The following is a 20,216-nucleotide window of genomic DNA, read 5'->3' on the forward strand; positions in this document are numbered from 1 at the left end:
AATTTTCTCCATTTATAGACAGTCTGTCTTACCGTGGACACATGAACATCAAGGCTTTCAGAGATACTTTTGTAACCCTTTCCAGCTTCATGCAAATCAGCAATTCTTGATCGTAGGTCTTCTGAGAGCTCTTTTGTGCCAGGCATGGTTCACATCAGGCAATGCTTCTTGAGAACAGCAAACTCAAAACTGGTGTGTGTTTTTATAGGGCAGGGCAGCTTTAACCAACACATCCAATCTCATCACATTGATTGGACTCCAGGTTGGCTGACTCCTGGCTCCAATTAGCCCTTGGAGAAGTCATTAGCCTAGGGGTTCACATACTTTTTCCACCCTACGCTTTTAATGTTTACATGGTTTGTTCAATAAAAACATGAAAACATATCATTTTTTGTGTGGTATTAGTTTAAGCAGACTGTGTTTGTCTATTTCTGTGACTTAGATGAAGATCAGGACACATTTTATGACCAATTTATGCAGAAATCCAAGAAATCCCAAAGGGTTCACATACTTTTTCTTGCAACTGTATGTTTGCAGAACTCCAGCCACTCTGGTCTGTATTTCTTTAGATTTTAATCAGATACTTACAGGTAAGTAGCTAGAAGACTGCAGGCTTACAGGGGAGGGCTGAAAAGTTCATAGGCTGACCATGAATGGATAAATTTGATAATGGATAAATTTGTATATTCTTCAATGTAGTGTCCCCTGTTGTCCACACTTCTTTCATTGTTGGATTCCCTTGGAATATGGTGAGACCGGGATGATAAATGACGAATAATTTTCGTCCACATGCTCAGATACTAGAAACAGCACACTGTCTTGCTCAGTGATTCCATCACCCTGTGCTTGAGTCCATGTTTGCAGTTGATCTCAGCCTTGCAGTCACTGGATTTATGGATTATGCAGCCAACGTAGGTGAACTGATCTACAACTTCCACTCTCTCATAGAAGCATCTGAGGCATCCCCAAATGCCTAAGTCTTTGTTTTGCCCGTGGAGACCTGCATTCCTAATGCTTCAGCCTCTTCACTCAGCAGGTTAAGAGCCCCCACAAGGACATCTACGTTCTCCTCAAGGGTCAGAAGATCAGTGACCTGGACATGACCAAATGACACTCCACAGTTCACAGTCCAAACATGTAATGAAGAGTGTAGAGGCTAGGACACCCCTGCCTCACCCCAGAATCAACTACATTACACAACACACTCTGGACCAGAATACAGGGCCGACATCAGCTGAATGATGCTGATGTAAGCAACCCTCTGCAGTCCTAAATGGTGCATGATTTGACTGTTAAGAGTTGACATTTAAACTCAGAGATTTCCTGACTGGTGTTTTTCATACCTGGCCTGTTGGATGTATTCCACCCACTCGTTACAGTCCGACTCCTCCTCTGTCCGCAGCTCCAGAGGTTTCTGTCCATCGTGGCCGAAAATGACCAAGAAGTAGTGCTGTAATAGAGAAAAAGACATACAGCTGTTAATTTCACCAAAGGCAATGGCAGCATAATTTACATGGTGTGCTTTTTGATGTTGCAACTTATTATGAGCTTAAAAAAACATAATTCTGGAGGTCATTTTATTTATGACAACCATACCAAGAAAAATGTTCAGTTTGTTTGGGACTATTTTCAGCTACAAACAGATCCACATTTAGTACTTTAGTGTGTATTTAGAGCAGGAGCTGCCAGTGTCTGTGTATACAATAAAGCATGTTTTCATGATGAAGAAAAGCTGCTCATTAAGAGATTGTATTGATAAAAAAATAAAGTTATAATGAGTTTAAAGGCTGCACCCTGAAATCATGAAAGGATGGGGCTTCTCCACTGATAACTGCAGGATCATTGCTCTATTAGCAGTGAGATTACAGCCTTTTACATACAGTGATTTATTCATTTAGCATAATTTTAAAATGTGCCCTTGCAGTCAGTGTAAATAATGTAATCAAGAGCAACCTAGCATGACAGAATGTTTCTGTGATTTATCAACTGTCACCTCAACTTTCTATTGTAAACCTAGTACCTTCTTATACAGCCAAAACATTCACACTTACATGCAGTGATGCAAAGGACTGATCTATTATATCACCCAACATCCACTGCACCAATCTCACAGGCTTTGGCCCTCAGACACACAACAGTGCATGAGTCAAAGCGTAAGCTAAGTTGATATGGTAAAGTTTAGACTCTCAGTACTCTGGGCTGTGCAGAGCAAGCTGAAACATTTCAACCTGCTGTTGTTATTAATGCTTTAGGAATCAATTCTTGCCGCTGGCAGTGGCTGCATCACCAGAAAGGCCTGCTGCATGAATCTGCCATCTTTAAAAACGTTGACTAAAGCTGACCTTTAAAGAGCTGCCTGGTCACATCGACACAAAGAGCCAAGGACACGTCCATTAATCCATTAGGCATTCATTATCAGTAATCTTACTTTATTATCAGTAATCTTACTGAGTTTAGCTTTTACATGGATATTAGTTTGAAAAATTATCATTAAAACTTCTAACTTCTGCTAATTTTACATTTGGCTGATATTATTCTTTCAATTAGAAATGAATGAAGGTGAACTGGAATTACCTTCAGTCTAAAAGGATCCACATAATGACAGACGAAGCCCTCCAATGTAAATTTAAACTGTGATAATCATACTTTATTTTTAACATGAATAATAAGAATTCTTATCAAAGCTTCAAAAATTGAATATGATTAATGTATTCATGCTTTAGTACAATACAGCCTTTTTTAAAAAATAGGATTAACTTTTTATTGGTAATGTTAAAAACCTGGATGGGCTTAGTGAACTTAACTTTTTGGAAATGATGATAGACTTTAGACGCTTGTGTACAAACATCAGGATACCAGAAATAAAGTAAAATAAAAAAAAAAAAACTGAGAAAATGTTAAAGGAAAATAATCAGATAATTGTGAAAAGAGGCAAAACGGGTTAAAACTGGTTAAAATAATTGGCAAATATGGGCATAAGGAAGAAAAAATTAGTAAAACCAGCAAAATCAGTTAAAAATGGCAAAACTGGGTTAAAATGTGTAAAAAGCAGAAAAAAATATTTAAAATGGCAAAAAATAGGTAAAAACCGGAAAAATGCTGAATGTTGAAAATGCCAAAAATGGGTTTGAATTTCGGAAAAAATTGGTTAGAAATGTCAAAATGAGTAAAAACAAGCAAGATAGGTTAAAATTGGCAAAAATGATTAAAAAACGGCAGAATTGGGGGAGCAGGTGGCCTAGTGGTTAAAGGTGCTCCCCATGTACGCGGGCGGCCCAGGTTCGAATCCGGCCTGAGGCCCTCTACCGCATGTCTCTCCCCCACTCTTGACCCTGTTTCCGATTCTGTCCACTGTCCTCCTCTTTCTAATAAAGGCACAAAAATGGCCAAAAATAAATCTTAAAAAAAAAAAACAGCAGAATTGGTTGAAATGGGTAAAAAAGGAAAAATGGGTTAGGAATTGCAAGAAATGGATATCAACCAGCAAAAATGGTTGGAAATGCAAAAAAAAAGGGTTAAAATTTGGGGGAAACTGTTAAAAACAAGCAAAATGGGTTAAAATGGTTAAAAACCAACAGAATGGGTTAAAAATGGCAAAAATAGGTAAAAACCAGCAATAATGGTTGAAATGGGTAAAAAAACAAAAACAAAATGGGTTTAATGGCAAAAATTGTGAAAAAACAACAACATGCGTTAAAATGCCCCCCCCCAAAAAAGGGGTAAAAACCAGCCAAAAATGGTCAAAGTTGGTTTAAAGTCGCATAAAAGAGGCAAAAATTGGTGAAAAGTGACAAGACATGGCTTAAAGTTGCTAATAGTAGCAGAGGAGCAAAATTTGCACAAAGTGGTATAAAAGTTGCACAAATGGCCAAAAATAGCCAAAATCAGTTTAAGGCAGCATATATGGCCAAAATGGGCAAAAACTGGCAAAGTGGAATCTAACATATGGGTTTATCAGGGGCCATTCACTGGGTTTATCAGGGCCATTCTCTGGGTTTATCAGGGGCCATTCTCTGGGTTTAAAAGGGTCCATTCTCTGGGTTTTCAGGGGCCATTCTCTGGGTTTATCAGGGTCCATTCCCTGGGTTTATCAGGGCCATTCTCTGGGTTTATCAGGGGCCATTCTCTGGGTTTATCAGGGGCCATTCACTGGGTTTATCAGGGCCATTCTCTGGGTTTATCAGGGGCCATTCTCTGGGTTTATCAGGGGCCATTCTCTATGTTTATCAGGGTCCATTCTCTGGGTTTATCAGGGGCCATTCTCTATGTTTATCAGGGCCACTCTCTGGGTTTATCAGGGCCATTCTCTGGGTTTATCAGGGGCCATTCTCTGGGTTTATCAGGGTCAATTCTCTGGGTTTATCAGGGTCCATTCCCTGGGTTTATCAGGGGCCATTCTCTGGGTTTATCAGGGCCACTCTCTGGGTTTATCAGGGCCATTCTCTGGGTTTATCAGGGCCATTCTCTGGGTTAATCAGGGGCCATTCTCTGGGTTTATCAGGGCCATTCTCTGGGTTTATCGGGGCCACTCTCTGGGTTTATCGGGGCCATTCTCTGGGTTTATCAGGGCCATTCTCTGGGTTTATCAGGGCCATTCTCTGGGTTTATCAGGGCCATTCTCTGGGTTTATCAGGGTCCATTCTCTGGGTTTATCAGGGCCATTCTCTGGGTTTATCAGGGTCCATTCCCTGGGTTTATCAGGGCCATTCTCTGGGTTTATCAGGGGCCATTCTCTGTGTTTATCAGGGTCCATTCTCTGGGTTTTTTAGGGGCCATTCTCTGGGTTTATCAGGGGCCATTCTCTGGGTTTATCAGGGTCCATTCCCTGGGTTTATCAGGGCCATTCTCTGGGTTTATCAGGGCCATTCTCTGGGTTTATCAGGGCCATTCTCTGGGTTTATCAGGGCCATTCTCTGGGTTTATCAGGGCCATTCTCTGGGGTAGTCAGGGCCATTCTCTGGGTTTATCAGGGCCATTCTCTGGGTTTATCAGGGGCCATTCTCTGGGTTTATCAGGGGCCATTCTCTGAGTTTATCAGGGGCCATTCTCTGGGTTTATCAGGGGCCATTCTCTAAGTTATCAGGGTCCATTCTCTGCGTTTATCAGGGGCCATTCTCTATGTTTATCAGGGCCACTTTCTGGGTTTATCAGGGCCATTCTCTGGGTTTATCAGGGGCCATTCTCTGGGTTCATCAGGGGCCATTCTCTGGGTTTATCAGGGGCCATTCTCTGGGTTTATCAGGGTCCATTCACTGGGTTTATCAGGGGCCATTCTCTGGGTTCATCAGGGGCCATTCTCTGGGTTTATCAGGGCCATTCTCTGGGTTTATCAGGGGCCATTCTCTGGGTTCATCAGGGTTTACCCTCTGGGTTTATCAGGGTCCATTCTCTGGGTTTATCAGGGTCCATTCTCTGGGTTCACCAGGGGCCATTCTCTATGTTTATCAGGATCCATTCTCTGGGTTCACCAGGGGTCCATTCTCTGGGTTTTCAGGGGCCATTCTCTGGGTTTATCAGGGGCCATTCTCTGGGTTTATCAGGGGCCATTCTCTGGGTTTATCAGGGGCCATTCTCTGGGTTTTCAGGGGCCATTCCCTGGGTTTATCAGGGGCCATTCCCTGGGTTTATCAGGGGCCATTCCCTGGGTTTGTCAGGGTCCATTCTCTGGGCTTTTCAGGGGCCCTGCCAATTCTGTGGGCAGCTCTGCTAACAGATGGATTACAGACTACATGACCAAGAACACACGACCTCCTGTGCTGTAGAAGACTTACTGAATAACCAGAGAACATGTCCATCTCTGCTGCAGCTGCTTTTAGTGTGAAAATCTGCCTGACCCCTGTGTAGTTACTACAGATGTACTTTCAGAGTGTTTATATCTGTTTATTCATTAGGATTTTTTCATCTTTAGGGAAATCTGATGCTGAACAGAAATTAGTTATTAATCTAACACTTGTACCATGTTGGCATCAGCAGACACCCAAATCTAGATATTAGATCAGCAGGGTCATGGTGCCTCACTAACCATGACTTCATCGGCATCTTCCTTGAGTCAGAGTGGACATTTGTGTAAATTTTGAGGCAAAACCCTTGAGATATTACGTTCACATGACTCCACATGTTCAACTATGCATGGACGGACAATCCATAAACAAAATGCCTCTGACCCTGGCCATAACCAGCCTTAAGGCATGAAAAATCTGGTTAACATTACGCTGCAATATCTGTCCATCTCCACATGTAGCTCACTGAGAAGTTGTGAAACCATCAATCTCATTATCTCCCCTTTAACTCTCTCCATGTTGAACCTTTGCCCTGCTTAAGTCAAACACAGACCAAATCCTAAAATCCCAATTGTAAAAATCCGTCTGGAACAATGGTTTAAACTTCCACGCCCACCTGTGATGTTAATCCTGTCCGGATGGGCTGTAGCCTAATCTTAGTCTGTTCTCTGTAACTGTTCACCTTCCTGCTGATCCAGGATGCTGGTCTTCCAGGAGTTCTAGGAAACCGGTCAAGTCTTTCATCAGCTCCATCATGACGCCTCTGGGTTATAACCTAGATGATGACCGCGCTGTCTTTGTAGCGCCATGTCCTGCCGCTCTGTCAAAACACATTAAGGGCCACTGAGCCGTCATGTCACAGCTTGTTGGATCCCCTGCAGCATCTCCACCACACCAATGTCAGTGATCTAATTATGTGACTTACAAGAGCGAGCCGACAAGTCTTTGGCAAGTTACACTGGTGGGAAGGAAATGTTTCTGCCAGATGTGGAGCTGAGAGAAAACATATTTAAAGCTTCTTTGTTTTTAAGCATCCAGGCCAAATTTTGATTAGAGCAGGGTTCTCAAACTTTTCAGCCCAGGACCCCCAATATAAAGGTTCCAGAGACCGGGGACCCCCAGTGTACCTGAAGCCAATTGAACACAGCCATTCACAATCAGGAATAGTCATGTGACAAGGCCGGGACAATGGGGAGAGCTCTCTGGGACCCATAGAGGTCAGGAAAATCATGGTCCATGGTTAAGTTATTTTTTGACCTGAATAATAACCACTCTTATCAATATTTATATTCATGATGCTGTAGTGTACAACCTTCTTAAAAATGGAAATCCTTTTACTTAAAAATATAATTAAAAAGGGTTAAAAAATTGCTAAAATGGGTTAAAGGTGGGAGAAATTGGCAGAAAAAGTGGTGAAATGGGACTTCAAAAGTAGCAGAAATGGGCAGAAAACGCTGTGAGATGTGATTAAAAGTGGAAGAACTAGTTTAAACGGTAAAAATGTTTTAGAAGTGGCAAAAAATGGTGGGAAAAAGTGATGAAAATGGGTTAAAATGAGGCAAGAATTGGTAAAAAGCAAAAAGTGCAAACATAATCAACAAAAAAGGTGAGCTGCTCATCCTGTCTACTGGACAGCAGTATTAAACTGCCCAACCATTACAGCAGCAGGGACTGAATGACACTGTGTTCAGATCCATGTACTTCAATATCAATAGTCAAGTTCTTCCATGCTGAACTTATCAAACCATTTCTTTATAGTCCCTGCTTTGTATACTGGGGCACATTCATGTTGGAATAGAAAAGGGCCTTCCCCAAACTGTTGCAACACAGTTGGAAGCATAGCATTCCCCAAAATGTCTTGGTATGCTGAAGCATTAAGATTGGCCTTCACTGGAGATAAGGGGTCTAGCCCAAACCCTGAAAAACAGCCACATACCGTTATCCCGTCTCCACCAAACTTCCCCGTTGGGACAATGCAGTCAGACTCGCCCATCTGGCTGCTAGAGAATCGTGACTCATCACTTCACAGAACATGTTTCCATTGCTCCACCATCCAGTGTCGGTGTGCTTTACACCACTCCATCTGTGATGATGTGAGGCTTGCATGCCGCTGCTCGGCCATGGAAACCCAGTCATGAAGCTTCCACTGCACAGTTTTAGTGCTTACATCAATGACAGTGGAAGTTCAGAACCATTCAGCTATAGAATCAGCAGAGCGTTGGTGACTTTTACACACCATGTGCTTCATGGCCGAGTTGCTGTTGCTCCTAAACACTTCCACTTTCTAGTAATATCACTTACAGCTGACTGTGGAATGTTAATGTCTCATTGCAGAGGTGGCATCATCACAGTGCCACGCTTGAGGTCACTGAGCTCTTCAAAACGACCCATTTAGGATCCCAGATTTTTGCAGATGGGGACTGCATGGCTAGGTAACGAATTTATACACCTGTGGTCTGACTGAAATCTGGATTCAATAACTAACAGGTGTGGCCAAATACTTTTGTCCACATAGTTATGTCGGTGACAGAGGTGTGGATATCCTCCTCATCCTCTGCCGTTACAAGTTTGTTTAGAAGATCAAGAAGGCACAGGTGGGCAGAAACAGTCAACATGAGGAATTTCAAAATAAAAGCATGGCTTAAAGGTAATGGTGCAGATTGATGTTTTGCCTTTCTTTCAGTCTGATCTGATATATGATTATACACTGATGAAATGTTACACTCCTAGAGAGAACCTGTTAAAAAGTGGTACAACCCCCCACCAGCCTGGTCTGTGATGCATGTTATGAGCCAACAAACAGGGCAAACTTTAACACTGTCAGGTTTTGTGCAAAGAGGGAATCTAGAGCAGCTTTAAAAGCAGCTACATGGGATGCTTGTCTTAAAAAGAGATCATAATAAACATCCTTGTCTTAATACTCTAATTCTCCTGATTTGTTGAAGCAAACCAAAGAGGAAGTCATACATTGACGTCAGCACTTTTTAGCAAACTAAACGTCTATAAACAGGGTGTAAAGCAGCATCTGAGGATAAATCTGACTGTGCTCTGGAGAAAGTAGGCCTGTGTAGTAATGATGTAACGATAAGCGGGTGAGAGACACTTGCTAGCGTGTGCCGGCTACGGACCAGAGAGAGGCTTAAGGGCTTGTTTGTGTGAGTTGGGAGTAAGGGAGGAGGAGGAGGGCGGTTTACATAACCACCCAGGCTTGTTCAGCTCCTCGTATTGCTAATGCGGCTTCCCCAGCCACGAGCCTGCATTAAGCTGGAGGATAACAATGACAGAGAGAGACACACAGACAGACAGACAGACAGAAAGAGAGAGAGAGAGAGAGAGAGAGAGAGAGAGAGAGAGAGAGAGAGAGAGACGGAGCGAATGCTAAGCCCTAACGTGCCCCCGCATTCAGTCCGGTCGCAGAAATCATCAGTCTGACAGCACAGACACAAATATGAGCGCAGAGACGAGAACAACACCGGCTCTAGGGAATGTGTTTTAGTCTTTATATGTTCAACCATTCATGCATTCACTGAAGAATTTATCAGAGCTCCTCCAGCCAACCTCCACACCTTTAATCCAGATTCACGAAGATTTGACCTGCACACGTTTTCTTAGCTAATGCTGCAAAAAGCAAAAATGCATCAAGAAGAAGACTGATATGTTCTAGATAGAGATAACAGAACAGTTACAGGACAGGTTTGAAGGGACTGTACAACCCTGATTCCAAAAAAGTTGGGGCACTGTGCAAAATATAAACAAAAACTAAACGCATAATTTGCAAACTAAACCTAATATTTTACTCACAATAAAACATAATCAACATATCAGATGTTCAAACTGAGACATTTTTATATTACATGAAACAGATTAGCTCATTTTGAATTTGATAGCAGCAGCTTTTCTCAAAAAAGTAGGGACAGGGCAACAAAAGGTTGGAAAAGTGGTACTCATAAAAGACAGCATTTTGGAGCATTTTGCAAATATGTGGTTGGTTAGTAACAGGTCAGTAACAGCTATTTTTTAATTTTAGTCTTTAATTGAAATGTATTTTAGTTTTAGTCACATTTTAGTCATTTCTACCCTTTTTAGTTTTAGTCTAGTTTTATTTGACAAAAACTCAAAACATTTTAATTTAGTATTAGTCCATTAAAAGTCCTCACACTTTAGTATTTACTTTTAGTTCAAGCATTTATTATCTTGCCTAAGGCCGGCCACACACTACAGGACTTTAAGTCCGATTTGGGGCAAGATTTGCCTCCCCCAACAATCCCGTCACAAACGACTGTCTGAGTAGTCTGCATGTGCGTGGTGTCAACACGATTGTTTTACACCTCCAAATCATGTCATAGCCTCTAAAATCCCGAATCGTAAATATCAAACACATTTGATACTTATGATTCTAGGTCATAGTGCCGCTGACGGAGTACCCACAACAACCAATGAGAGCGAGCACACCAGGTAGCGTCACAGCCAGATCACACGTACTTACACCACCCACAACCATGAACACAACTTTAACTTAATTCCAGCCATGATTTCATCCTGAGTCTTTCCCTTGTATTATGATTTTTACTACACCTGTAACACACGCCAGGACAGCCTCTTGTGGAGAGACAGCAAGACAGTATTGACAAACATCCGTGTTTTGTTTTTTTCTGAAGTCACGTGATCACGCAAGGTCATAGGCAGGTCGGCAGGTGTGTCGTCTCCAGTGATCTGACAGTCTGGCTGAGTCATTTAGTGTGTACGTTCAGAGGATTGAAGGTGAAAAATCTTTGGAAATTGTCCTGAAGTCTGTGGTCTCCCACAGTTTAAAAACTGTTCCAGATTAAAAAATCGTCTAGTGTGTGGCTGGCCTAAATCTGGTACCAAATCATGGTAGTGTGCTCTCTGCAGCCTGCCAAACCTGGGGTCCCTGCTTTCAACAGCTGAGAGACAGAATAGATACAGATGCATTGCTGTTTGATAGATTTACCCACAGCGGAAAAATATCACAGATTTTGAACGTTGGACAGAAACAAAATTACATTTTAGTCTAGTTTTAGTCATCTTGATGAAAACTAAAATTAATTTTTGTCAGTTTTAGTCATCACAGATCTATTTTTGTTAGTCTTACTTTAGTTTTTGTCATGGAAAAAAAGGCTGTTGGCAAATAGTTTTAGTTGACAAAGTTAACATTGCATGACTGGGTATAAAAAGAGCATTTTAGAGAGGCAGAGTCTCTCAGAAGTAAAGATGGGCAGAGATTCACTACGGACAGACAAGAATGGGACAACACTCCTCTCCAAAAATTCCAGTAACTGGCACTTCCCAGACATTTACAGACAGAGGGGATGCTACACAATCGTGGATCTGTCCCTACTTTTTGAGATGTGTTGCTGCCATCAAATTCAAAATGAGCTAATATTTTTCCTGTAATGGTAAAATGTCTCAGTCTCAACATCTGATACGTTCTGTTGTGAAAAAAATATGGGTTTATGGGATTATTGCTTATATATCTTGATGATATTAAATGCAGAAGCTGTAAACCTGTTGGCAAGTTGCCTCACTTGTATGCAGATTTATTGTTACAGAGATTTATAAAGCTAATCATCATCACACGACTGCAAATCGGTTTTGATTGGATTACAGTTGATGTATCTTATTCAACCATACTTAACATGGTTCTGTATAAAAAGTTTGAAAACTCAGGCTGGAATAAAAGATGAAAAAAGCTTCAACACTCTTGAACAAAACCAGTTCAAGCACTGGAGTTCTGTACGTGTAACTCTCAGAGAGAGATGCTGCTGTTATTTCCAGACATCCTGAAATATCTGCACACTGTTTGGACATTTCCTCAACTGAACTGCTCCTCCTGACACAGCGCTCGGATATCCGTTACACTCAGAGAAAGACAGACGGATGCACACGCGGTACAGTCAGAGGTGGGCTGTAAATAGCACAGGTAGCAGTGCTGTTGACTTGGTATTCAGACGGTGACTGCAGGCGAAAAAGGACCAGTGAGGATGCTATTCTTAGTCCGGCTGAGCAGCAGAGCATCCAGAACCCCGACACATGTTCAACACAGTTAAACACCTGCAGCCATACTGGAGAAGCCTGGAGAAATTTAAAGGAAAATACCAAGTTAATTAAATTTATTTTACTATGAGAGATAACCAGAACAACTGAAAGAGGACTTTAGATTTTCATTCTTTAAAGTTCTCCTTGAAGGTATTCTGTTGTCACACCTATAATAAATGGGACAGTCTCCACCTGCTGCCTTTGTAGAGGATCATAGATCAGATTTGTTATTTATCAGTGCAATACAATTAAGGATCGATTGATTCACTTCTATACGTTTTATACGAGGATGCTGATCTATGGAAAGTTGCAGACAAAAATTAAGGTACATTTTCAACAGGCCCCAGCATTATGTTTTAAAAAGATAAAGTCTGCATTATTATTGATATATGAAAAAGGATCAGAGGTTAAAAAGCTCTTGTTTCATTGCTCACGTTCATAGAAGAGGAATAAATTCCTCAAAAACTGCAGCTAAACTCCATTTAGCTCATTTGAACTCTTATTAATTCAGTGAATGATGATATAATAAGCATTACACCCAACACAATGTACAGGTACCTTGCTGAATTTGACATATAATAAACAGAAAACACAGCTGCTGGAGTGAAACATGCAAACCTCCAACTTTAAATACAGAACTGCAGAATATCTACAGTCCCTCTCCTGAGATGTAGCGGGTAAAATCTGCCTCTAGAAAACTCTCCAGATTCAAATATCCATCCAGGAGATTGATCGGGAAGCAAGGACAACATGCAGAGCAATAGTTGCCCTCAGCAGACCCACGGATGGGCCGCTCAGTCATAGTCTGTATGGGAACTGATCCCCTCTGATATTCACGGCACAGCTGTCCCCACACACCTGTGAGGGGCCGTGCGTGTTTCTGCCTGCTGTGTTGAGAAGATCAAGACGGAGCTGGAGCGGATATGAGCCCAACTATCGCAAATATTAACCACGTTTCCCACCGGTTTGTCAGTTTGCAGTGATATACGGGGGATTGCAGGATTTTCCCGCATTACAAGTGTCAGACTTGTCGCGAGAATTTAATAAATTTGCGCAATTGCTGCAATCTCGCGCCAAAATTCAGTGCTTGTTTAACTATCTCAGATGTAAAACAAGCGGGACATTGGTTCATTCACAACTTTAGTGGATAAACAAGCTGTACTGGAGAACTCTCTCTCATAATACTAAGTCGAAGTATCCCAGCACATGTGTGAACCAGGCTCTGACACAGGGAGGAGGCTCTGCTCATAAAGTCAGAAGGAACAATCAGAAAACCAGGACTCAGAAATTACATACATTCCTGTAAACAAGATAAATAGCATAAGGCTATTTAGTTTATTTAATAAAGGGAGCAGGTATAGACCGGCTCTATAGGGAAGGTATGCTTAAATGACTTCTGTTGTGATCTGGTGCTATGTAGAAAATACAATTCAATAAAATTAACTAGACGTTCAAGGGGGGTGGGGGAGTGCTGTCGGGGGGGCGGGGCGCCCCCTGATATAATGGTAGAGGAAACACTAACCCTGGGAACCACCTTCAGAGCAAATAATGAAGGCTCCCTTATTAGCAAAATCGATCTTAAACGACAAAAAACATTCCAAATGGAAAGAGATTACGGTTCCAAAGACATGGCTCCAGGAAGGGTTGTTGAAAAGTCACCAGTGTCTAGACTCAAAGGGCCGTCGACCTCTCTACACTATGATGACATAACGATGGAGTCTAATTGCAAAACGATGCAAATGTCCCTTTTATCTAAATTAGCATAGTGTTATGACTGTAATAGAATTACCAGGAAATTAAAGGCAATGAAACATTGAAATCTGACCATCAATCAATCCAACAAATGAGCAGTTTAACTGGTAGTACATTTTTATACAAAACTCACAAAACAGTCAGTTTACCAACCTCCACAGAAAAACCAGAAATGACTTCTGGAGAGTACCAGCCTTCAGTCTACCAGAGAAACCAGAACGGAAAACCACCTATGAGACGGCTGCAGTTCAGACAAGTTTGGACACAAAACAGCCTGCTCAGGTTCAGGAAAAGGTCGTGGTTTGGGTAAAAACAAACACATCCGCTGCTTAAGGACCAAAGTTTCTCATTTAATGCATAGTTACAGAGCAATACCACTTTCATATTCAAAAATCCACGTTTTCCTCTGCTCATCTGGGACAGAAGAGCATTAGCAGCAAGCTGAGCAAGTTGACCGGGACGTCGCTCTCCAAAGTGACGTTTTCCAGCTTCTACTGGGGGTTTCCCAGACCGTAAGAGAGACTAGGTCCTACCCCGTGGTCTCTTCCCAATGATGACTGCTGAATCCTTCAGTCCTTGTCCTCTCCTACCATCCTAACATCCAACATCTGCAGCTACATTTCCTTTTAAACTTAGATGACTCCCTCATTTACTCCTATAATTAACATGGCTGCAGTAAAAAGCCAACGCCTTAAAATAAATGTAAATATGGATACTAAGCTGCTTAAACAGCAGTTTATTCTGCTCTATTTCAATGGGGTATTGGTGACAGATTTATTTACGTCATTGGCGATAGCAAAGAGTGCAAACTGGACCCACCTAAATGCACTTTTTTTTTTCCAGGCCTTCATTTTTAAGTCCTAGGAATGTTCTTGAATTTGTAAATGAGAATATACTGCAGGTTCACATAGACAGAAGACACATCATATTCTAAGTGTTATATGTGAGCATTAAGAGGTCAAATTTTTTCAGCTTATGCTCATTTTTTAACCTCAGTGACAAAAAATTCATTAAATTCAAAGCCAGGATTCATAGGAAACACCGTTTTCTTAAAGTTAAGTGAAAATAAAAAGATGGAGGCCACATGATGAGGATTAGATCTTGACTTTTCTCCAGAGAACAAAGCAGCAGATTTAGTTTATTTAGATTATCCCAGCGTCGATGTTAATGACTGAAATTCTTATGAGTGTGGTCGACCAGAGACACCAAGGACTGAATATAAAAGAGGACATCAGAGGAGCTGAGCAGTGAAGAAAGCTTTGATGCTCTCTGATCTTTTGTCCGACTTTAATGTTGCTCCGTTAAAACGCTCTACCCTCCATTCAGACCCCTTTTTAAATTACGCACCGACATCAAACAAAGACTGTCCTGCCTTACTTCATGTCTAGACTCCTGCCTCCTTTTAGGTCCATGCCAGACAACAGCATCTCTGTCAGAGACGCTAGAAGAGAAGTAGACTAGCTTTAGGGCTGGAGAGTAAAACCTCCATCCTTTTTATAGGATGCAGCAGGAGTGACTCCAGGAGAAGTGTCTGCAGAGATTCTGCTCTGTGATTTCTAATCAGTCATGTTTGGGTATGTTCATGGGTGTCAGTGTTTGCGCAGGGCCGTCGTCAGTCTGCAGGTCAGGATGTAAAAGAAAACTTTAAAGGATCAGGAGACATGGCTGTCTCTCTCCTCTGCTCTGCATCTGTCTGTAACAGACACTAACGTTAACGCCTGCGCCACCAGGAGACGCTGAAGACCAGGGGTGTCAAACTCAATCACAGCGGGGGCCGGGTTCTGAATTTAGGTCTAACCTGAGAGCCTAACAGGGTCAACATTTAACCAGAGACTGTCAAACTCATTTCCATCAGTTATAAATGATGAGGAAAAAACTTGATGATAAAGCATTTTGAAATTTGAAAAAGGAAAAATGATAGTTTTAAGCTTAAAATCTGAAAAAAAAATTTAATTTATCACTTTAAAAGGTCAAAACACAAAATTAAAGTCAAAATAATGTTTTCATAGGGCAAATATGAGAAAGAGAGCTGAAACTGTGAGTTTAAAAGGTCAAACAATGAGATAAAATTAAAAATGACATGCTTAACAGAAAAAAAATCTGAGATAAAATTCAAAGTGTTAAGGGAAAAAGGTCAAAATATGTGTCAACATTCAAAATCAAAAAATTAAAAAGTTCAAAATATGAGATAAAATAAAAAAAATCACAAATTTAGAAAGGTCAAAATATGAAGTAAATTCAATATTGCACATTTAAAAGTTCAAAATATAAGATAAAATTTAAAATCACTCGTTTAAAATGTCAAAATATTAGATATTACTTAAAAATTTGAGTCTAAAAGGCCAAAATATAAGATACAAGTCAAAATTATGAGTTTAAAGGGTTAAATATGAGATAAAATTTAAAATCATGAGTTTAAAGGGTTAAAAAGATGAGATAAAAGTGAAAATCATGAGTTTAAAAGGTAAAAATGACAGAAATTTTAAATTTTGAATCTAAAAGGGTCAAAATATGAGACAAAGTTCTAAATAATGACTTAAAAAGATCAAAATATGAGATAAAATGTTTAATTTTGAGTCTAAAATGAAAAAATAACACATAAAATGTCAAGGTTAGGGTTACAAGTCAAAACGAGAAAAATTTTGTGATAACTAGTTAAACAGGTCAAAATATGACTTAAATTTTAAAGTAGAGTATCCAAAAGTTAAAAATATGAGATAAAAGTCAAAATTCTGACATAAAAATGTCAAAATATGAAATAAAAAGTCAAAATTATAAGTTTAAGTCAGAACTGTGTGATGCAAAAATTAATAATATAAAAAGAAAACACAAATTCAATTCTTTTCCCTCATTCCTAACTTTTTATTTATTTTTTTTCCACTCTTTATTTTTCCTAATTTTTATGATTTCACATGAATATTTTACATCTTCAAGGTTAAGTTTACATTTTTACATGGGAGGAAACCTGCAGACCTCATACCGATGGGCCCGTTATAATAAAAAGATGATCTGATCCCGCAGGCCGGGTATGACTGCACCATTGGCCTGATTTGGGCCATGGGCCGCGAGTTTGACACCCCTGCTAAAGAGACTTAATAAAACACATTTCCAGTGGTGAACTGAACAGTAAGCTTGCCACGTCTTCATCATCAATCATCCTGAATGTTCCTTCATCTCTGCGCAGAGGTGTTGGTGTTTCTAACTTCTTTAACACCCAGGAACATTTCTCTCCATATCACCGCTCTGGTTTAACAACAGGGAACAGGATCTGATCTGATCATTCCTGCACGCTCCTTTCTCTTTTATTAACATCAGTAGCGAGTTCCTGAAAGTTTCTCTGCTGTTGCTCCCTTTGTTTCCCCGCTGACTATCACTGCCTTCTCTGCTCTAACGAGTAAACAACGGCTATAAAGCAGGCAGGCAGACAGACAGCTCCCTGTGGCTCTAATGCCAAGCTGTCACACTGCATGGGTCACAGCTTAGCAGCACCGTCCTCTTACAACGTCTTTAGATCAAGCAACCGTGTGAGAGAAAAACAATGGGAGACAGAGAGAGAGAGAGAGAGAGAGAGAGACAGAGAGAGAGAGAGAGAGAAAGTTTTGGCCTCTGTCCCTCAAACAACGACCAGAAACAGCTGGTCTCAGGTTTCTACTATCTCTGTGCCCTCAAATCCTTCCAAGTAAGACTAAACATTCCAGCAAATCAATCATTTCTAAGCATCACTTTAAGCAAAAACACAATCCTGAGAAATTCTGTAATCACCAAACCTGACAGTGTCCTGAAAAAAGGTCAATGAAACCATATGAGTGCAAAAATATCAACAACACTGTTGGTACAGATGTCCAGATAATATTAATATGCATGACTGCTTCCATTAGGGTTCACTATTAAAACATCTGCATTAAAGTGCTGCAAAGGCATGAATATACAACTGTAGAGTCTCTAAATACCACATCAGTGACACCAGCGTGACTTAACTCAGTATCAGTGATGCTTTGAGTGTTGCTTTACCCCTGAATCCTGCAGCTCTCCATCATCACAAACTTCTCCATCCATTTGAATGTTAAAGTGTAAATAACAGATGACAGAGTGAAGTCTTTGTGTTCATCCTGAAACCTTCACCTTCATGTTTGCTACAGGATTCACCACATTAGTGTGGTGTTCGCTAAAACACCAGAGTAGAGCCTGTACCGATTTTTGTGATATTTGCTTAGATGTACTTAAGAGGGTCAGTAAACAATGAAGTCAACAGAGTCAATAACCTGAAGGGAAGTGGCTTCTATAAATACACACTATAATGTAGTTTGGTTTGAGGAGTAGCAGTCCCTGTCCTGGTTCTCCTCTCAGACCGATCGCTGTTAATAGATGCAAACTGATGGAATTTATCTGAAAAGAGAGGCGCAGGAGTGTGAAGACGTCCAGCAACGTAGGAAAGTTCAACCAGACCAGTGTTAGTTTTGGCAGCTATTTTTAATTTTAGTCTTAGTCTTCAGACGAAATGCATTTTAGTTTTACATTTTAGTCATTTCTACCCTTTTTGGTTTTAGTCGATGAAAACTCAAAGACATTTTAGTCTAGTTTTAGTCCATAAAAAGTCCTCACATGTTAGTCTTAACTTTTAGTCCAAGCCTAAATCTAGTACTAAATCATGGCAGTGATCAACAAACATTTTTAGTCGACGAAATTAACACTGATCCAGACTGGATTTATATAAAGCAAGTTTGAAATTAAAAGACACATGCACTTCTGGTGTCTTGCATTTGCAAGAATTAAGGATGTGGGTCAAAGTTGGACTCTTTCAGGCATGCAAACTGGAAGGAGGTAACCCCAGTTGCCACATGAACTATATGGACAAACGTATTTGGCCACACCTGTTAATCAATGAAAAATCAGACCTGTTGTCACAGGTGTATAAAATCATCACCTAGCCATTCAGTCTCAAACATCTGTGATCCTAAATGGGTCGTTCTGAAGAGCTTAGTGGTACTGATGGAGGCCACCTTTGCAACAAGATGGTTCATGAAATTGTTTCCCTGCTGGATATTCCACATTCAGCTGTAAGTGATATTATTAGAAAGTGGAAGAGTTTAGGAACAACAGCAACTCTGTAAAATCGCAGAGCTGAGTCAACAACAGTTTATAGTGTGTAAAAGTCACCAACGCTTTGCTGATTCCACAGCTGAGGAGAGCTGAACTTCCACTGGGGTTAACGTAAAGACGAAAACTGTGCAGCAGGAGCTTCATGAATGGGTTTCCATGGCCAAGAAGCTGCATGCAAGCCTCACATCACCATGTCCAGTGCTAAGTATCTGATGGAATAGTGAAATATCCCGCTCTCTGTTTGCAGTCAGATGTCTGAGTCTGGGTTTGGCATATGCTCGGAGATTGTAACCTGCCTGACTGCACTGTGCCAGCTGAGAAGCTTGGTGGAATAGGGATAATGGTACCGGGCTTTTTATCAGGGTTTATGCTCGGCCCATTATCTCCAGTGAAGGCCAATCTTAATGCTTCAGCGTGCCAAGACATTTTGGACAATGCTATGCTTCCAACTGTGTGGCAACAGTTTAGGGAAGGCCCTTTTCTATTCCAACATGACTGTGCCCCAGTGCCCAAAGAAGGACTATAAAGATGTGGTTTAATAAGTTCAGCGTGGAAGAACTTCACTGGCCCTCAACTCCATCAAGCACCTTTGGGATGAACTGGAATGGAGATGGCGAGCCAGGCCTTCTTATCCAACATCAGTGCCTGACCACATAAATGCTCTACAGAATGCACGGGCACAAATTCCCCCAAAACACCCGAAAATCTTATGGAAAGCCTTCCGAGACTTGTTTGGGGTTTGTCAGCGCCTTCAGTGGAGCTGAGATGCCAGGCTTTGCCGTGCTTATGAAGGCAGAGATAGGAAGAAGTCACATGTTGCACGGCCAAGTCAAGTCTCAAAGTCCCCCCAAACTTTCAAGAGAAACTCCTGCTGTAACAACAGCAGCCATCTCTGACCACCCAGGCTCTAAACAAAGGGGGACCAGGCCTTCAAATCTGTGCCCCCCCCATGCTAAAGGCACCTATGATGGCCGACTCTTTCAAAAAGTCCCCTTAAAACACACCTCCCTAATGGATTGCCTAGCATGTAGACTGACCAGCTGATTTAAATGTAGCACTTCTCTTCAGCACCCATCCCTATCGCCCCGTGCTGGTTGCAAACCTTCCTATTGTTGTGTCTTTTTAAGCCTTGCTGAGGGAAAATGTGACACCAGCTGCTGTCCTTACTGTATCTGCAGCACTACTGCTGAGCTGGAGAACACACGAGTCATATTGTTGCTGTCATTATAATCTCTATTTTATGTAACAGATTTCACAGGGGAAGGCTACAATGAAATATAAAAATAGAGTAATAAGAGATAAAACTACATCCCCCGTTAGAATTCCCCTCTCCAGCTGCAATAAAATCATAAAATCCCTTCTTTAGCGTGTTTTTCTTCTCTCTTTCTGCAGCAGAGGCGCTAAAAACAAATTTAACACTGAAACGCTGCTAATAGAAACAGTTTAAGATAGATCCTGACAGTGTGAGATTCAATATTTAGCCACAACTGTGGAGTCATCACCCCAGCTTTCAGCAAATTATCACCT

The 20,216-nt window shown here is 41.1% G+C and overlaps 1 protein-coding gene across 1 annotated transcript in view; it reads right to left on the reverse strand.

Moving 5' to 3' along the window:
* Positions 1 to 20,216, reverse strand: part of rasgrf2a (Ras protein-specific guanine nucleotide-releasing factor 2a) — a 54,560-nt gene that overhangs the window by 28,260 nt on the left and 6,084 nt on the right. The window contains exon 2 of the mRNA XM_041810309.1: positions 1,344 to 1,450. Within this exon, the coding sequence (XP_041666243.1) occupies positions 1,344 to 1,450 (107 nt within the window). The remainder of the gene's footprint in view (positions 1 to 1,343; positions 1,451 to 20,216) is intronic.

The sequence above is a fragment of the Cheilinus undulatus genome, linkage group 17 (genome assembly GCF_018320785.1).
Source record: "Cheilinus undulatus linkage group 17, ASM1832078v1, whole genome shotgun sequence".
NCBI classification, from domain to species: domain Eukaryota; kingdom Metazoa; phylum Chordata; class Actinopteri; order Labriformes; family Labridae; genus Cheilinus; species Cheilinus undulatus.